This window comes from Podarcis filfolensis (genome assembly GCF_964270895.1).
Source record: "Podarcis filfolensis genome assembly, chromosome: 4".
In the NCBI taxonomy this organism is placed as follows: domain Eukaryota; kingdom Metazoa; phylum Chordata; class Lepidosauria; order Squamata; family Lacertidae; genus Podarcis; species Podarcis filfolensis.
The window spans coordinates 58587827-58607264 of NC_139607.1; the positions used below are offsets into that span (position 1 = coordinate 58587827).

At 41.5% G+C, this 19438-nt stretch overlaps 2 protein-coding genes across 5 annotated transcripts in view; both read right to left on the reverse strand.

Moving 5' to 3' along the window:
• LOC310761501 (multidrug resistance-associated protein 1-like) overlaps positions 1 to 8871 on the reverse strand; it is a 36009-nt gene extending 27138 nt beyond the window's left edge. The window contains exons 1-6 of one of the 4 annotated variants that reach the window (XR_014547547.1): positions 8584 to 8871; positions 7018 to 7079; positions 5146 to 5287; positions 4365 to 4519; positions 2335 to 2512; positions 700 to 954 (exon numbers count right to left, since the gene is read on the reverse strand). Coding sequence is in view for 2 of the 4 variants with exons in the window: in XM_083611477.1 (XP_083467603.1) it covers positions 700 to 954; positions 2335 to 2512; positions 4365 to 4519; positions 5146 to 5287; positions 7018 to 7079; positions 8584 to 8754 (963 nt within the window). In the remaining 2 variants the exon portion in view is untranslated. Of the gene's footprint in view, positions 1 to 699; positions 955 to 1205; positions 1331 to 2334; positions 2513 to 4364; positions 4520 to 5145; positions 5288 to 7017; positions 7080 to 8583 lie in introns of those variants that run through there. The other 3 variants (XR_014547548.1, XM_083611477.1, XM_083611478.1) reach the window with 3 other exon arrangements.
• A 1635-nt stretch (positions 8872 to 10506) lies between these two features.
• On the reverse strand, positions 10507 to 19424 carry RBM11 (RNA binding motif protein 11). The gene is made up of 5 exons (XM_083611746.1): positions 19171 to 19424; positions 15493 to 15655; positions 13464 to 13536; positions 12736 to 12829; positions 10507 to 11871 (listed from the first exon to the last, which is right to left on the reverse strand). The coding sequence occupies exons 1-5, from the start codon at positions 19270 to 19272 to the stop codon at positions 11584 to 11586; spliced, it is 720 nt and encodes a 239-aa protein (XP_083467872.1). The 5' UTR covers positions 19273 to 19424; the 3' UTR covers positions 10507 to 11583.
• Between the last annotated feature and the right edge of the window lie 14 nt (positions 19425 to 19438).

The following is a 19438-nucleotide window of genomic DNA, read 5'->3' on the forward strand; positions in this document are numbered from 1 at the left end:
ATTGGACCTGTGTGACAGACACCCTCACTTAAGATGGGTGCTGGGTAATGTGCTAGATGTGTCATTAGATAAATCTTTCCCTTTATTCCCATAGTAGAGGTCTTCAATTAAGTGTTTGTGGTAGGGTTTATGTTTAACAGCAGGAAGTCATTATAATTAGATGAAGGGGAACTCAGAGGATCCAAGTAAGGATAAGGCATCTTTGGAGCAAAACTAGAACTTTATGTGTTTGCACTCCAAGATAGCTTAGTTGCTGCTTTTGAAAGGCACTGTACTTTGTTTCAAACAGACACTCCTTACTGAGATATTTAAGATCTTTCTCAACTTCACACTTCAAAGCTGTCACTAGACAGATAAATTATTTCTAGGATGACTACTGTCTTACGCTACACATAAAACACCCCAACCTCTCTTAGAAACCCAACCTTTCCTCAGGTAGCTTCACACTTAGCTTCGACATGTAATGTGCCAGACCTGTTGCATTTGGGAGACCTTCTGCTCACTGTCAAGTGCCATCATGCCCTGAAGTCAATGCTGCTCTTGGGTGGGCATGAGGGGGCAACAATGGGATCAAGGGCTGGGAAAGCCTGAGTGTTTCTACTTACTTACCTAACTCAGAATGCAACCCATTCAAATTAAAATGATCGTCTCCCTATAATGCAACAACTTTCTACGGTACATCCAACTGAAATTTCTTACCTGCAGCTGCTTGACTTTGGCAGCAAAAAAAGCATTGGCTGGTAACACCAGAAGCAGCACACTAACTCCCGCTAGCACCGAGGGGCCCAGTTCTTGCCAAAGGAAGGTAATGGCCAGGAGGATCTGAAAGGGGGCTGACCATAAGAGGTTGAGGTTGACTGCCAGTTCCGTGAGTTGCTGGATATCTGATGTCATCAAGTTGACAGTTTCCCCAGTTGTATACTTCTTTCTTGAAGAGCTAGATAAATTTAAAGCCTGCAGCCAAGGAAAGACAGATGGTATAATTAATATTCTGGAAACACATTTTGTAATAGTCCTACCATTGTGATACAAAACCATAAAAGATGGCCACTTTAAATTATCTGGATGGATTTATGGGAATGCTTTTAAAACTTAAGTATGCCTCCATCAATCCAGCCCAGCAGAACTTTGCATTCACTATTAAAATGAATGATGAAACTTATATACAAGGAAGTTCCATGTGCACATTGGAACAAGACTAGAACCTTTGAAATATTTGCTAGAATTTCTTGTTTCCACTAGCAGATCAGGGGTGACAAAACTTTTTTGACCAGGGGGCAGATCTTTATCTCCCCTCAGCTCCCATGGGCCAGCTCTGACAGGTGGATGGAACCACCCATTTCTCAATCACTTGACATCATAATGATGACAGATGATTGACATATGCATAGTCCTACCCACTTGCCAAAGCTGACCCATAGGAGCGAAGGGAGCTAGCGACAAAGCAGAACATCAGCTAATGTGTGGGAAGTTCAAGCTTACTTTCTACAGGGTATGGGTGTATCAGTCGCTTCCCTTTGGGAAGTGGCCAGCACACCCTAACCAAGCAGGATGGAATTCCCCATGCATCAACGGATGGGTCAGCGCTCAGTTTTGTTTTCTGCAGGGATCAACTTCATCTGGGGCAATAGCGTGTGCAGCTGAACCAAACAGGACTGAACCCCCAACCAATGGTTAACATCACCTGATTGACAAGTGGACATGGTTTTAGAATAACAGCCTAGAAGGCCAAACTGGAAGCCCTGGCAGGTCAAGACTGCCCCATGTGCCAAAGGTTTCCCACCTCTGATTTATATTATCCACTTTGCAAGAATTTACTTTATGTCAGTATCTGAACTTTCTATAAATCAGTGGAACAGCTCAAAAAGCCTGTTCACCTTCCAGTCCTCATTGTCTCCTACCCACTCCCAAAAGCTGAAAATACCAGATTGAACACCTTTTGAAAATGTGTGGACTTGGGTTTTTAACCAGAGCATCTGCCACTCAGTTCTGAAAGAACTCATGGAGGAGACATAAGGAAAGGAAATTCCTCACCTTCTGTTCCCCGAGGCAGATCTAAGTGCCCCCTTGGAAAGGTCTGTCCTGAGGACCCTGGAACCTGAATGGAAGACCCCAAATGCAGGGCAGGGGGAATTGGGAAGGCAGCTTGAACAAGCTAGATTCACTTGTGCAGGCTGCCTCTATCCAATTTCCCCCTAATAACAGCCTACTACTACGGTCCCCTGCCCACATCCCAAGGATTGGGAGGAATGAAATGTGGAAGGGGCAGTGGGGATTTCCCTTCTGCAGGCATCATTGCCCCCACCCCCAATATGGACAGACAGGAGAGATTACCTTTTTGTATACAAGGCCAGTGACGGCAGTTCGAATTTTCCCAACAGTAAGCAAGTTAAGGCGCTGGTAGGCCTGTTGGATTAGTGTCTGCATAACAACCACAAGCAGAAGAGCCACTGCATACCCATAGCCATTCCAGAGTGGAGCAGAGGAATGCTCACACAACAGAATCATTTCCCTGCAATGCAAAACAGCGAAGTTTATTTTATTTTATTCTTAAAGCAAATTATGACCCTATTCCTATTCATATAACACAGTGAATAAGCTTCCAACTTTCATTAGATCCATCTAGTTGAAAAACCAGGAACACCTGGGTGATGTTTATCTTGTTCCTAGAATGTGGAGGACACTGAACAAAGATGCCGAGTTTCACCCAGGTCCTGACCAGCTGGATGTCATGCCCAGGTGGGCTTCACTGTGCCAGGCCATCCCCTGTGACTGAGAGCAGATGAAGGCAATGGGTAAGCTGGCTGAAGGGTGGCCACCATCCTCTCAGCCAATATCCTCTCAGCTCCTGGGACACAATCCATATGATCTGCAGCATCCCACCCTGAACACAGAACCCCTTCAAAGGCTGCATCCTAAGTGTAGGAAATGCTATGTGCTCCAAGAATGCTTAGCATATACAGGGGATGAGTGTGGCCTTTGCATATGGAGGCAGAGGGAACCATCATGTCGAAAGCATAGAAATATGCCTCTCACTGCAACAATCTGGCAGCAAATTCCAGAAACTGCTTGGCCTCTGATGCATTTGCACAGGCAGCCCAGTCTCCATATGTCACTGACAGGGGCAGGATAATTTCTAAACTGAGCAGCACTAATAGCAGAGTTAACTGTGATAAGAGGGCTGCAAAGTTAAATTAACTGAAAGCCTTTAATTGATAAATAGGCGTCAATGATGAACTGGGCAGCATATTTTTTAAATACAAGTCCTTTTAAAAACTGAAAATGGCACCCACCATCCTAAAAGAGGTATTCGTCCTTTAACTGCAGAAGGAAGCAGATTTTCCTAAGATGATGGCAGTTGAACTACATGTAGTCATCTAAAAAATGAATCATTATTTATGTGCCAGAAATATTGTTATCCATATGCTAATTTAACAAAGTTCACTAATCAATAACAATTATTTTTTAAATCAGGTTGCAACTATAGTAGTAATAGGGCATATAGCTCTTACCGGCACTGTATGCCACTTCAATGTGTGCAATACAACTGCTATAGTAGCCTTGGAGTCCTTGCGTTAGCATAAAGCACATCTGCTTTCACAAGGAAAGACACCTGATGTCAACAACCCTCCCTATCTACTGATCTGCTCTTGATTACCGAAGGATGCTCTGGAACATTATCATATATGATATAGAAAGATGCAGTAAGTGAGGGAAGTAAGTGAGAGCCAGGTGCTCCACCTTGCATAAACAGAAGAACCTCATTGCTAGCACAAACTAACCACTGGATACAGCCCACAGTTTACCACCTGTAAGCTGCTAACAATTAACCCACAAACATTATCTGACAGACATATGCATGTGATGGCAGCGGTACCCAAACTGATAACATCAGGTTAATCCAATGTCTTAAACGCAGACTACATATCTCTGATTTCAAGAAACTATGCAAATTCTGCTTGCATTTCATTCAAGTTGAAAATGTATCAACATGCAAGAAGTACAATTGGTAAATCATCTCCTTCAAGCCAAATAATACTTGAGATTTTAAAAAGTATATTATTTAAAAGTAAACAAAGCGGTATGACAAATGTATGTAATTAAACAGCCGGAGGAGGTCAGATTTTACCGGCAATGGTCCAGATTTTCCAGGCCAATTACTAGGAAGAGTAGTCCTCCTTCAAGCCAATAGCTGGCTTCTAGCTAATTAATATTACATATAATTTGTATTAATTTATATCTCAACATACAGATACATTTGTGAGATTTTTGCACGAAATTTCAACCACGCAACAGGAAGATCTGGAAAAGCCCAAGGCACCTGGATCTGCCAGCTTGATATTAAGGCATATTTGCAAACTTACTTCATAATCTGTGGGCTCAGGAAAGCTAAAAAATCAGTTGCAACTTTCAGAATAGCCACCTTGATCAATAAAAATTTAAATGTTTCCCATAGTGGTGAAAGGAGAGACGGCTTTTGGGAAATTGGCTTTTTTGTCACATCTTCATAAGCAGGAGCCTGTGGATTAAACAGATATGAGATCTGAAAATATGGAAATGCTGTTTGCCTACAACAAAAGAAAACCCTTCTAAAACCAATAAATGTACAGTAACATTTTAAAAGTGGCTCCGCATACATGTTTGCTGCGACACAATTTGTATGTGCGGTGGCGAGCATCAAGCTTCCAAAGGAACATCATTGTTCATTCCTAGCAACATGTTTAAATCGGTTGTTACCAGATTTCCAGTAGTTGCCTAGAGCAACATGCATAAACTCTAAGAGGCATCATCTTCCTTCAGATGGTCAGTTCTCACTGTACATGGAGGGTATAAATTGTGTGATTCACCTAAGGAATTACTCATCTAAGGAATTAAATCATGTATCTATTGAGGCGATCAGGTGTTCATTCCAGGGAAACATCTTGAGCAAGCAAGCATCACACAGGTATTGCAATCTAAAGAGACAGACTGGGTGGAGAAAACAGGTAAAAGGAGAAGCAACAGCAGCAGCTTATGCATGTGTGACACAGGAGTTCTTTAAGAGATGAAAAGTCATTCCAGTTCTTCAAGGCCAGGTTATAAATCTTGCCTCTGGAAGCCCATGGCTTCTTTCAGGGACATCTTTTTTATTGCCATCAGAATTACCTTTATGTCCTTGGATTTCTTAAATACTTCCTTTCTCCAATGCTTTTCAAACTCTGGACACACAATGTAGGATGAAACACTTTCAATGAGCTCAGACAGGTCTTCCCTTTCCAATGGTTTCTTATAGCCTAAAGTTATAAATCTGTTAAAAGACAAGTTAATCACAAAACAGTTCAAAGATAAGTAACAACCAACAAGATAGTAAAACATAAAGGAGTGAGAAGAGAATTGAGAAAGTGCTTATTTCTATAGTTAAAATCTAGTTCCCTATTTCATCCAACATCTCCTATAAAACACTGTCAAATCAACAAAGTGACCGCAGGGGAAATGTTCCATGTGATTTGCTTCCATAATAATAAAAGGAAATAGTGTTGGTTACTCACTCCCCTCATCTGTCCTGTGAACAGTTATGAAACCTCCATGGCATGCTTTAGAAGTATGCAGGAAAATAGGAACAGGGCCCAAACTTGCTCACACAATCAAAAAAAGGTCAGAGGTTCTACACTATGGGTAATTACAACTGCATTTTACATTTTAGGTTATGAAAATAAAGCCAAAGGAGCGTTCGAACATGAGGGAAGCACAGCACGCAAGACAGTAGTTACTGTCTTGTCATGGTTTACTGTGAACCAACAGTGTGCTGCTTTACGCAGCCCCAATTGCTCCCCCTTTGCTACTTTCCTGGCAGAAGCAGAAGAAATAAGACCATAATTTGTTGTTGGCTGATGAATCCTGGCTTGTTTGGGAGCAACTAACCAGGATCCCTGGTTGTTTTATCATGAGGAGCCAACCTAGATTGCAGCTCCACGATTGGTTTCTCCCGCAGACGCCAAGGGAGAGGCAAAATGGGAGAGTTCAGGCTACATGTAGCAGCATGCTGCTCATTCACTGTAAACCACAATATTGTGACAAGAAAATATGACCATTCTGACAACAGCAGGGAGACAGGTGACAAGATGGCTCCAAAACAGAACACATCAAGAAGAGGAAAATTCCTCAGAGGCAACATCCTTAAAGAATATGTCAAAGGTTCAATACTGTAGCCAACATTACTGTGCATCTCCCAACAGAGAAAATTGCCAGTATCAGGAAGAACAGGAAGTTTGAAAGAGGCAGAGCTGGGGGAAAGCAGCCCTGCGGCCTATATAAAGAAGAAGTATCTTCAACAGGAGTGACAGCCTGCTGAGCATGAAATCATTGTCTGGTCAGCTGATGGCCATTCCAAGTCTTGTACAATGGCCTGCAGTCCTATGCATGCATATACGTGTATGAGACAGAAGCACACGCAGTTACACAGAGAGTTGCAGCTTATATTAATATCTCATTTGCAGCCAGTATCATTTATGTGCTTAACCGTTCTTTTCAATCTAGACTTTTTTCAAAACAAGTCCATGATTTAAAAGATGTAAGGAGTGCAAAACCACCACGGGTAATTAACTTGGTGATGACTGACTCACCTAGCAACATTAGATGTTTCAACTTCTCCAAGAGGAGTTCAAAAAGAACATTTTTTATAAAAAAAAATCTTAGTATGAGTTCTGTTGACTTAGGGAAGTGAGTATGCAAGAAGCCTGTGCACAACAGCACTCTGCACACCTGTTGTTCCCTGCATCTTAGGTATTCAGAGGCATAAGGCCTCTGTGAAAGGGTGATAAGTCAATGTGGGACATGTTTCTCCAGTATATTATTACCAAAGCTCCAGACCTACATGGAAGCATGTATTTGTTCTGGGGTGGGTGTGGCTTAAAACAAATAAATGAACCTTTAATCATTTATAAGACAAGGCTTTAAAAGCTTTCCTATCTTTCCAGTTTCTGGTTAAGCACAAGGACCTCTATTGTGAATTTAAAACAACATATATAACTTTTGTACCTGCTATACCAGGAATATGTTATCTTGCTTAAAAAGGAAGCACTTTCTTCAGGACTGCATTTCTGTAAAAAAGCAAACAAGAAAAAACTAGGCTAAAGCCTTCTCTGTGTGTCCAGACTATATATAAAAAAGTGAAATTCAGAAGAAGTCTACAATTTTGCTATCAGATTTATATGAAATGAGAATTACACACACTATTCTAATATGCATATTATTATTTCTGTAATGTCATCAAACTGTGGGGCACTTCACAGAAGATACATTTCTAGATCTTTTATTTTTCGTATGCATGCCAGAAGACATACATATAGACATACTTAAACAATAGGGACTGAAGGAACTATGGCTGAATCAAGTATTGTAGTTCCAACCAACATCACAATGGCTGGTTCTGTAAAGAGGTTTAGGGCAGGCAAAAGTTAAAGGGCTTAGGGGAAATCCAGTCTCTCTACGACATACATATTTTTTTGCCAAAAAATGGGTGAGACTTGTTCTCAATTCTTCCTTTTTTTCAAACTCTCTGCTTCTGTTTCTATTTGGAAACCTGCCTCCTTTGCACATTCTTCCCTTAAATTTCAGCTTCTCAGAGCTCCATTACTTGAATCAGCAGAGTTAGTAACAGTTTGGGATGTGTGTACTAATGTGTGTGATTTTGATCAGGACAATGGAATGGGGCAAAAGGATTAATTAAGCATCCCCAGCAGCAGAAGCAGCACCTCGACCCCAATTCAATTCCAACCCTTCCTCCTTTCAGGTGGCTTTCTAGATAGGAAATCTGATCACAACTAATCTGCTTCACTTCTATTTCAGCCCTTTGTGTCAAGAGTCAAAGTGACTCATTTAAGGGCATTCAGAGTGTGTTATCCTTTCCACCCAGTACTCTCACTGCCCAGATAGCAAACATGAGAGAACAGGGGGTCTTCCAGATCTGAGGGTGCGTGCAACTTCCAGGTATGTACTTGTGAGACCACTTCCAAAATAAGAAGTTATCTGTTGATAAGCTCTTCTGGGTCTTTATGCTTACAAGCTGTCAGCAGAAAAGAAAAACTTTCAGAATGCAAAGGGCTCACCCGATCAAGCTAGGAAGCCGCTTGAGACCTTGATTCATACAGGTGTAAGCTTCTGCCTCCAGGCCCAGCCAGTGCAGAGAGGAGCCGCTCATTTTCTTCCGCTGCCTTTGACCCAGCCCCCGCTTTATGCTTTGCCCAGACGCAGCCCGTCCCCTGAGCCTCTTAGCATTTTAACCAGAGCACCCTAGGGGTCCTTCCCAGCGCCTATCTGAACACAAAGCATACTCAGCATAACTAGCTGGAGGACACAGGATGTTTTTCTGGAGAAAAACCACATCCACCTTTTTTTTTTAATTCTCGGGGTCTCTTAGGATTTCCCAGCCCAACCTTCCGCGTGCGTGTGTGTTGGAGCCTGGAGAGTGCTTTTGGAAGCTAAAGGACAATGATTTCCTGAAACAGCCACACCGCCTGGAATCACCTAGTCGGATTCTACGCGTGCGCGCTCCCCCCGAACACCATGCAAAACCCATCTATGGGCGAGTCGCCTTGCAATTACCTTTTGGTTGAAGGGCCGGAGGCGCTCGTAGGAGCCCCGCTTGTTGGCCCACGAGTCCCCCGGCATATCCCCGGCTGATCCCGCAGGCTCAGCGCCCGTCGTCCCTAGCGCAGCTTCAGCAACAGATGTTTTCCGCTTAGCAGCAGCAGCCCCCCCGGACGACGACTGCATCTACAGGCTCGGCTCCTCCGATCGGAAGCGAAAGGAACCAATCCAGCCGCCGGCGGCAAATCGGGGGCGGAGCTCCCGAACTCAGCCGCCCGGAGACAGCGTTGAATAGAAAGGTGAATGGGGAGATGCGCGATTTATCGCCAAAGCAAAAGTCCTGACGTCCACGCCCGCGCGCGTCAGAAGTGATGGCTTCTGATGGCGGGGGAACAGTACACGCCTTTTCCCTTGCTTCCAAGGCGTTAGGACACAGCCGTGAAGTGAAGTAAGAGCGAGAGACGGCGATCAGAGATAAAGAAACCTGTGGCACTCCGGATGTTGCTGGATGATGAGAGTTCGAGTTCACCAAACACCAGGAGGTCCACGGGTTCTTCGCCCCGGACTAGACTAAGATCTGCTTTTGCCACCTGGGGTTATTCATCCCCCCAGCGCTTTCAGAGTTTAGTAATTATTTGTGATTTACCCAGGACTCAGAAATTATACTACCTTGCTTAAGACTGGACTGATTTTCCTAAAGAGTATCCGCTCTTTTAATATGGAAATCATATAGAATCATCATAGGAGCCTATGCATGCCGGAACACCTTTCCCTGTTTCCCACAGAACTGGACATGTTAGAACCTATGCTTCCAAAAGATAGCCAGCAAGCTTCTGGATCCTTCCCTTCAGGCTAGCTTACTGCAATAAGTAAGTTCATCTAGCTTTTCTTTTTCATAGTTTCCCAGGCAGATGCCAAGAAACCAGCACAACCTGTTTATGAATACGTGGTTGCACATCACCAACATTGGTCAGTGGAATAGTCCCTCCCAATGCAAAGAGCAAGGAGGAAGATGAAATTTTAATTCTGATTGTGGGAGGGTTAAACTCCCCCTACACCCACCACAGTTCCAATCCTGCTTGGCCTTAATGGTACTTATCACCATTTAAAAAACTGAATATGTGCATATTAAATGCAGCAACATTTTTAACGTTTCTATGAATTGGTGTGTAGGAACTTCAGAATTCTTCCTATCAAGAATATTATTGATGACTAGAAATGCACTGATCAGCCAGGAGGCAGGTAAGGATTGTTTCCCCGCCTTCCCTCACAAGTAATACTTAACATGCACATGGGGATAAAGTGGGAGGGGTTGCTCTCCCAAAGTTGTAGTGTTTCTGACCATCGTCTGTAATGAAGCTCTGTGGAATATATGTATATGGCACTTGGAAGGTCAGGACTTCCAATATACAGTATGCCATTTCTACAAGAGAAGGCATTTCCTTGTAACAGTGCAATTGAATACAACCTGTGATGTGATTCACAGCAGTGGCGTAGCGTGGGTTGTCAGCACCCGGGGCAAGGCAAGTAATTTGCGCCCCCTAACCCGTGGATTTGCGCCCCCTAACCCATGGATTTGCCCTAACCCCAGATGTTGCGCCCGCTGCGGCCGGCCCCCCCTGCACCCCCCACGCTACGCCACTGATTCACAGAAAGCTGCATGTACTGTACACAACTTGATTTCTACACATAACTGCATGGAACCAGCAGATGTATGAACTGACGTCATAGAAAAACACTGTATGCAATGTGATAGAAGTATGAATATAAATGGGTGACTGACTCCAGATTGTAACTGAAATATTAAAAATAACTGAGAATAACTGAGTTTCTGTCAGTAATAGAAAAGTAACCAATTGTTCTCTCTTGTCAGTTTTACAGGAATAAGACATATCTGCATAGGTCATGAAATAGAAATATCTTGCCAAGTATCAAAAGCAGGTTTTAGCAATAAGCTTTATTGTTTACCTGCATCACATTGTGACATCGTATGAATATTCAAGCCTTTCAACATTTGCATGTGGGAAAGAACTTAACCAATAATGTGTGCCTATATATACTCTGCAATCCAGAATTGCAAGGCTAGTCCCTTGAATTCACAAACAACTTTGCAAGCAAGGCATATCTTAAGAGAAAATTTACTTCATTCTCATGTCTCCTTCAATAGCAGCCAGTGATATTCTTACAGTATTTGTGTCCCTTGTATATATGGATTTGGCATTCTTTTCATAAATATATTTACTCAGAATGAAATCCTTCTGGTTCCAATACAGTTCTTGGATTTCCAAGTGAGACTGCAATCATATTGCACTTATTTGGGAGTAAATCCCACAGAATTTACTCCCAATTTACTTAGATCCTCAAGCTGAATCAAACTGCAGCCTTAAAACCAACTCAAACATGCAGAAATAACAAGTGATATGACCCTTTTGAACCAGTAAGTGAGCAGTTACATATATGCATGTTTCTCCACATTAATAACAAACAAACAACTTCCACAAGGAAAGCTAGCATAGTTGAGAGAAGTGCTTAATTTAAGCCTAAGCCTAACATGTTAGATTTCCATGTACACAAGTATTTTGTTTCATTCACATGTTTGAATGCCCCACTCTCCACCATGATGTGGGAAAGCTGAAAAGGGTAACTCCACATGCTATTTATGCATTTCCAGTTGGCTGAACTCCTGCAGCCATGTAAGGAATCACGAGGACCAAAAACTATATGAACAGTTTTGAATAACTGCAAGCTAGGCTAAAGACAGCCACTCTTTACTGTGGACAAAGTTACTAGATGAGATTAAAATGCTTTGTATATTCTTTTCTGTGAAGGAGTAAGGTGATTTTTAAAAAATCCAAAAAATGCTATTTCTCCCTTTTAATCGGAGTGTAACTTCTATAATACTTTACCTTAAACCGTTATAAATAATCTTATATACCACAATAGCCATGTCATATTTCTTAGTAGGGTGCAAATAGGCACTATGTAGTCAACCCCATTGTACACATATTTATGTTCTTATAGTTTTGTTGACTTTCTTTTTGTTTTTTTCCTATCATTTCCCACACTACTATCACTGTCACTAGTTTCCTGAGACCTTTTCCTTTTCGATGAACCTTCCTTAACCTGATACTGTGTGTGGTTCTTTGGCTCTGGGTACACACATTCAAAAGAGGTTTGTCCTGGATTCAGATAGGCTGGAACAGGAAAACTTGGAAACGACGGTGGTGATGCCATCTGATAGCAAGGAAATTGCTGTCCCATTGGATTATAAGGGGTATATTGGTGTGCTAAGAAACACGTCATCTAGAAAATAGAAGGTAAATTAATATTTTAAAGTTTGGAAGAACATTGCTTCATTAGTTCTAGAGAATGAAAGGTACTGGACATGTTTCTGTCAGTATGCAAGCTTTGATTTACACTAGTCCTTTATTAGGTAGCCTGTAAAAATCAAGTAATTCTTACACACACACACACACACACGTTGGTTATAGATATGAAGTTTGGCATGACTGTGGTCTGCTCCTAAAACCATTTCCAGTTGAAGCACGACACACTAATGTATAAGGTTTTTAAAGGGGGTCTAAACATGAAATAGACACAAAAATTATGTGAGGCAGACATGCCAATGTAAGCAATGAAAGAATGCCTCCATCCCATTTATATCATTGATGTTCACAACTATAGGCTGATAGATTGTTGGAATTTGTCACAGTGCTGTCCTAGCCTAGAATGCTTCATATTGGAAGTGCTGAGGACATAAATGTGTGGGGGGTGTTTTGTTTGTTTGTTTTGAAGAAAGGCAAATTTTGCTGTAGCTCTGCATGACCTGCAAAGTGATTACAAACTCATTGGCCTGGATCTACCAGACATGGCTAGGCAATACTAAAGACAGCCTAGCACAATGAGTTTTGTTGCAGAGTCCAGTCAATTTCTGTTTCTGGAAGGATGTTGGCACAGCTGGCACAGAGGGGCAGATTGCCAGCTATAATCTTGGCTTCACTAAGCGGCTGCTCAGGTATGGGTGCAGGTTCATAACTAAAGCCATAGCATGGAAAAGGGGGAAAGAGTTTCCACAAGTTGTGTGTTTGGCAGTTCCCCCTTCCATTCCACATCCTATGAAGTGTCTCTATTGTTGTGATAGATTTGTGATCATTATTTCAATCTTACCATGTTCTGAAAGGCAGAATAATCCTGTGGTGGGCTATTATTCACCTGAAAAGGACTTAGAGGTAATGGAGTACCACCATAGGGCTCTAAATTCCTATAAAAAGAGCAAGTAGGGGGATATGGTGAGTGAATGCTAATAGATTTACTCATTTTTCAATACATACATATATAGATGTGATTTGGGGCTCTTTACAACACAGTCATTTGCATGTTCAGCAGGATTTACTCCCAGATAAATTTGTACAGATTTGAAGTCTAGCAGAGCAACCCAGCCCTGCCCATCTCTGCCAGTCTCCACTGTCAGGGAGGAGTGGTCAGATGCACCTGCCCAAATGACAACTGCTACAATGGGGGCAGGGCCAGCACAGAATTTGCTGGGTCCTGTGTGGACCCCACTGCCATAATGGCATATGGACCTCTTCACTGTGACAGCCTGGGAACATTTTGTCTTGCCCATACCCTCCCACTCTTTCTTGCCCCTCCCAGCTTAAATTTTGTGGCTGAACATTATACATAATTTAGGAACTAATTCAGAATGCAAATGTGATTGGATTATTGCTTTAGGGAGCTAAAATTGATATGGCACTAGAAGGGGGTGGGAAACGGAACATTTTGGAAGGTTAGTCTATACTTTCAGTGCACATATACCACATAATATTGGGTATCAGAACAGAGTTTGTGTCTAAACTAAACTCCATGATATTTTTATACTGGAAAAAAGCCATTACCTGTGTGTTGATGACTGTATATCATGTTCCACATTCTGGCAATGATTGATTAACTCTACACAGTGGGAACTCCCTATGAATGGAATAATAATAATTTAAAAAATGATTAAAATTGGTCTAGTCAAGACAGTTGATTTCATTTTTTTTCTGAACGCTTAACATACTTTACAATATAGAAAAGAAGTCCAATATAGAAACAAAATTCAGCAATCATACTACTATAATTAGTTTATTGTAAACACCTATTAAAGTTAAAGCCAAGTGCATAACCTATCCAATACAATTTCCACCCATCTCCAAAAACCCAGTCAATGCTGCCAAACTTCTCCTGGAGTCTTCCATTCACAAAGTCGAATCTACTTTTATGCAAACTTTTTAAATGGAAAATGATTTCATTTAGGGGCACATTATTCAGCAGTTAATATGGGAAACATTTTTATCATAGCAAGCCCCAATGGTAAGTTCTTTATTGGTCTCCAAGAATCGGGGTAATATTCAGGCTATACTCAAGAGCAGACCCACTGAATACAGTGGTACCTCGGGTTAAGAATTCATTCTGGAGGTCTGTTCTTAACCTGAAACGGTTCTTAAACTGAGGTACCACTTTAGCTAATGGGGCCTCCCGCTGCTGCTACTGCACCACCACCGCACAATTTCTGTTCTTATCCTGAAGCAAAGTTCTTAACCCAAGGTACTAATTCTGGGTTAGCAAAGTCTGTAATCTGAAGCTTCTGTAACCTGAAGCGTCTGTAACCCGAGGTACCACTGTACCTGTCTGTTGCTTCCAGTGGTTCTCTGATTATGACTGAGACTGCAAACCCAATTCCACTTACTGGGGAATAAGCCCCATTGAATTTGATGCGACTTTTTTTTAGTCATGGACTAAATTAGGACTGCAGCTTTAGTTGGATCCCCATGAATTAATAAATAATAATAATAATAATAATAATAATAATAATAATAATAATAATAATTTATTTTCTATACCCTGCCCATCCGGCTAGGTTTCCCCAGCACCACTCTGGGAAGCTCCCAACAGATTAAAAACAGAATAAAATATCAAATATTAAAAACTTTCCTGAACAATTAAAAAAATGGGTTCTAGACTAGTTTTTTTCTCAAATGGCAGTCTTTAATAGCATATGGCAGACTGCTATTGAAATGACTGAAAGGTTCAAAAACAGTTAATGATTTATCATGTTGGCCAGATACGTTCAAAGAACAAATATTACAAGTTTTCCCAGGCTAAAGCACAAGGTCCTTGTGTGAAACCAAGACGTTATATGGATCCTGGCCAAGGTAAGTTTCTGAATAACTGTGATTTATTGATATATTTCAACTGTGATTTATTGATATATTTCAACTTGCAAGTGGTCATGAAGATTCACTAGAGATTAGCAGTGATAAAAAAGGATTTGCAGATTATAACATAACAGGCTGACAACTCTTCAAGGAAAAACTAGATTACTAATTTATAATATTGGTAGCCACTACATATTTCAAGTTTTCTATTGAAAAAAATGGAAAAATTACACCATAGTTTTGATAGAAAGATTACAGAACAATACTGCACCCAACCTGCTACATGGACATTCTAGAGGGAGGGGGGAGTTTTGTATAAAGACATTTTGAAAGTCTGAACTAAAGGAATTTGAAAAAGACCAGCAGTTTCAAGTGTACACATTACAAAATAATAATATAAGAGTGTATATATTATATAAGATATAAGATTGTAAGATTCGGCTCTCATTTATTATTGATTCCCAAAAGAGTATATCTATTACCTGATCACATTTTTACTGTGATATCAGGATTTTTTTTTCTACCTTCTTGCGAAAGTGGGATGTCTTAAAGGGTAAAAATGCAATATACCAATTAGTTTGAGAATTTTTATACTCTCAGGATTGTTTTTTTTAAATGCATTAAATATGGATCCACTAACATAGTAGCAATCACTTTTCACGTCAGGATTGTGCATTATATGCCCAGGTTTTGTAAAAAAAAATTGTTGGCAGGTAGCTAAACCTACCAAACCGATATTGCACTTTAATTGGTCTTCCGTATAAACGAATCCCATTCAGCAAAGCTATGGCATAAGGCACTGACTCTGTGTGTTTAAAGCAGACAAATCCAAAAGTCTTGGGTTTTCCATCTTTGTCCTTGCATATGGTCACTTTGGTTACCGGTCCAGCCTGCAAGAAACTTAAGCATTACTTTCTCATAAATCCCAGGAAGGAAATAGCTGTTTGTTTGCTGATTCTAAGGCTTGCTGGACCAGAAGGGAAAAAAAGGTATATAATATTGGGTACCAGCTATTTCAGCATTGCAACAAACACATGCCATTATGCTGTAATTTTACGTTAATATACAAAGATTTTCATGACATATTCAAAGTCTGCATATCTCACATTTTATTCATACATTTTATTCTATTTAGCTTATCAGTCCAATTTACATGGACTGTGGCAACTAGCAAAGCACTTAAGGATTTTTTGGGGATATATGTAGGCAGTCCAAAATATAATAAATTGTTGTTGTTATTTCTTACCCACCTTTCACCATAAGGTCTCTGAGCCCTACAGCAATTTTAAAATACAATATTAACACTGTTGTAAACCTGTTACCAGGGATGCGGGTGGCACTGTGGTCTAAACCACTGAGCCTAGGGCTTGCCGATTGGAAGGTCAGCGGTTCGAATCCTCGCAATGGGGTGAGCTTCCATTGCTCGGTCCCAGCGCCTGCCAACCAAGCAGTTCGAAAGCACGTCAAAGTGCAAGTAGAAGCAGATAAGTCATGCTGGCCACATGACCCAGAAGCTGTCTGTGGACAAACGCTGGCTCCCTTGGCCAGTAAAGCGAGATGAGCACTGCAACCCCAGAGTCGTCAGCGAGCGGACTTTTAATAGTCAGGGGTCCCTTTACCTTTTCCTTTAAACCTGTTACAGTCAAGAGAATAAGGTGGGTCCTCTATATATAAATCTCAGGTGTGAAAGACCAGGGTCAAGAGGTGTGTCTTCAGCATAACTACGGTACATAATGAAGGTGCCTTTCCTTTGGGGGGGGGGGGAGATTCCCACAGCATAGGGACTGTCACAGGGACTGCCCTGTTTAAGGCTGCCATTCCGTGAACTTCTGAGGCTGGTGAAAATACCAAGAGGGCTCCCTCTGCTGATCTTAATACCCAAGAAGACCTGTAGAGAAAGAAGCAGTCTTTCAAATATTTGGGGATTAAATCATTCAGGGATTTAAGCACTAATGTGAGCACAATGAACCGGGCCCAGAAATGAACTGGAAACCAGTACATGTGGTTTAGAGCAGGAGTTACATGAACTCTACACATCTGGCTGTTCATTTTGGAGCAGTTGAAATTTGATTGCTGTACATGAGTTATACGGTACAAACAACAAGGAAGTGTAAAACTGTAGAAGGATCTACAGGTAAATATAAGAGCTATCCAAGAATAGATTGAACCAATTGTTGGTTAATAGACTGTATGTATCTTGATCTTCTTTTTCTGTGCTAGATTAGCATTGGAAATAAGATGAAGAAATTCTGACACTCTTCAAATGAGCAGAAGCTCTTGTCAGGCAGAGATGAGTCTACAGCCCAAAGAGCAGAATGATTAATCGGGCGCGGGGGGTTGTGTGTAATCCTGTTCACATTTACTCCTCAGGCTTTATACGAAATCCAGCAGAATGCCCATCTGAGAACAGGTTTCCCACAAGCATCTGGTTGGCCACTGTGAGAACAAGATGTTTGACTCGATCGGCCATTGGTCTGATACAGCAGACTGTTCTTATGTTCATACTATAAACAGACACTGTTCTTTCTTTTAACTGCTGTGTATACTGGTGAATTATGATTGAGGGATAGGTATATATTAAAAACTAGTAAAAATGAAATTATACGGATCTTCAGCATCTCTTCATTATAACAGATTCAGGCAGTAATTTGTGAAAACAGAGATTTGCTGAATTAATCAATAAAACCCACTTCTGTCTTGATGAAAAAACTGAAAGGGGACATGTGATAAGAATGTGATAACTCACAGAAAACAAGCTAGATGTCTTTGTATTTTGCCAGTATTCAATAGTGTCAAATATCAGTTGCTGCTCAACATAATGGCTCTATACATTTTCCAGTGTTTTAAAAGTAAACATCACATCTGACAGAGTCATAACTGAAGCCTTCAGCTTTTCCAAGGAGAATCAATGTTTGTTTTATCCCACCGCCCCGCCCCAGAAAAGACAAGTTTCCCTGAAGCAACATTGTTCCAGTCTGGTGTTCAAGGTTGCCTACTGCAGATGATGGAGTTCTTCAAGAAGAGGAAGCAGCAAATCAAGTATTCTGGTGCTTGTTCTTTTTAACATGTAGCTCTCCCTGTTCATAAATAAATAAAAATACCTGCTCAAGCAAGCTACAGGCACAGCTAGATTTTTAAAGCTTTAAAACATCTAATTTACCATTATTTCTGTTTTACCAGCTCTAAGGTACAAAGAATGGGTGAATCATATGCATGTAACAAAGTTATCAGAAAGCTATTAGGTGCCAATTTAGTGAAGGTGGAAACAAGCAGAACCTTCCCGTCATTGATTATTTGTGCTATGCTACTGGAGAGGAAAGCATTTCTGCTTTATAAAATATAAGTATCCATGTAGAAGCAAGAAAACCAAAATTGGAAGGATATGAAGCACAGAAAACGAAGGAAAAGTCTTCCAGCAATATTACTGTAGAAAGAGGGGATAAGTCCAAACAAGATGCTAGCAGTTAGCCTGATGAAGAAACATAAGGAAACCACGAACCTTCCCCCATTTATTTTGTGTTTATTGTTAAGGGTGTGGTAAGCTATTATCAGTTGCTTGGCATGCCAAAACACAACAAGAACCATGATTAAATTGTGGTTAAAACTGGAAAGCAATGATTGATAGCAAGTATGTATGAACTATCTGACACCTGGGAAACAAAGAAAGAGGCCCTTTCCACCTAAGATTGCAACCATTCTCTGGGAAGTTCCCAACATTTAATATGTTTATCAATCACATTCCCATTGCTTTCAGTGGTTGTCTGAGAATTTTTGAGAAGATGGGGAGAACATAGAATAATAGAATCTTAGAGTTGGAAGGGATCCCAAGGGTCATCTAGTTCAACCCCCACAGGGCTTGCAGGCCACAGTGAAATAAATGTAGCATTTCACCTAATTTTATGTCTGTGCCTCAAAAAGCGTCACTTTTTAAATTTTTGCCTGGTGTAAAAAGGTGGTTAGCACCACAGTACTAACATGGAGGAAAAGGTGGCAACCCCTTTGGGTTTTAAGAATATAGTCATAGTTTTCATTTTGTATTGCCTTTATTTTCAATCACCTAGAGAACTGACCAGCCACCCTGAATGTCAAGCTTCCTGAATATTTTCAAGGAAAAAAAATCATAAATAAAGCCCTGTTTTAGGCATACCTAGCTTCTGATGACTATTTTATCTTTCCATTTTGTTTTGTTTAAGGCACCTCTTGGTACATTTCACACATCCTCGATGGAATGGAAAAGGACTGAAGCCTTGCTTCATACTGCGAATTTAAGACTCCTGACAAAAATCTTCCGCCTGCTGCTCCTTGTAAGCATTCCTTCCCTGCTGCCGACGGCTCGCCAGCCCCGCCCACTTCCAGATCGCCCTGCCCACCTGCCAAGGTGGCCCCGCCCCGCCGTCCCTTGCACCTGCAGGAAAAGCTCGTAGAGAATCTCCTCTTGCACGCGGCTCTCCAAGTTCCCCACAAAAAGCGTCCGGTCCGGCTCGTCTGCCTTCCCTGGGCTTGTCATGACAGCGGCCAGCAGCCCAGCTGTGCGCGAGAGACGCAGGGAAGAGCCGGTCAAAGCGGCAGCTCCATCTGCACGCTGGAATAGCAGATGGAAAGTGGGTGGGGCAGGTGGGGGAGAAGGGGCGGGGCTGCCGCGGAGCCGAAGCTAAGCGAGAGAGGCCGTAAAG

What these genes read in the sequence shown, in the direction of transcription:
- RBM11 (XM_083611746.1), bottom strand. Translation starts at nt 19,272, where the DNA reads ATGACAAGCCCAGGGAAGGCAGACGAGCCGGACCGGACGCTTTTTGTG. An exon ending in TCTACGAGCTTTTCCTGCAG is followed by an intron (nt 15,656 to 19,170) that starts GTGCAAGGGACG and finishes AGTTTCTTGCAG; the next exon opens with GCTGGACCGGTAACCAAAGT. An exon ending in ATTCTGCCTTTCAGAACATG is followed by an intron (nt 11,872 to 12,735) that starts GTAAGATTGAAA and finishes TCTATTTTCTAG; the next exon opens with ATGACGTGTTTCTTAGCACA.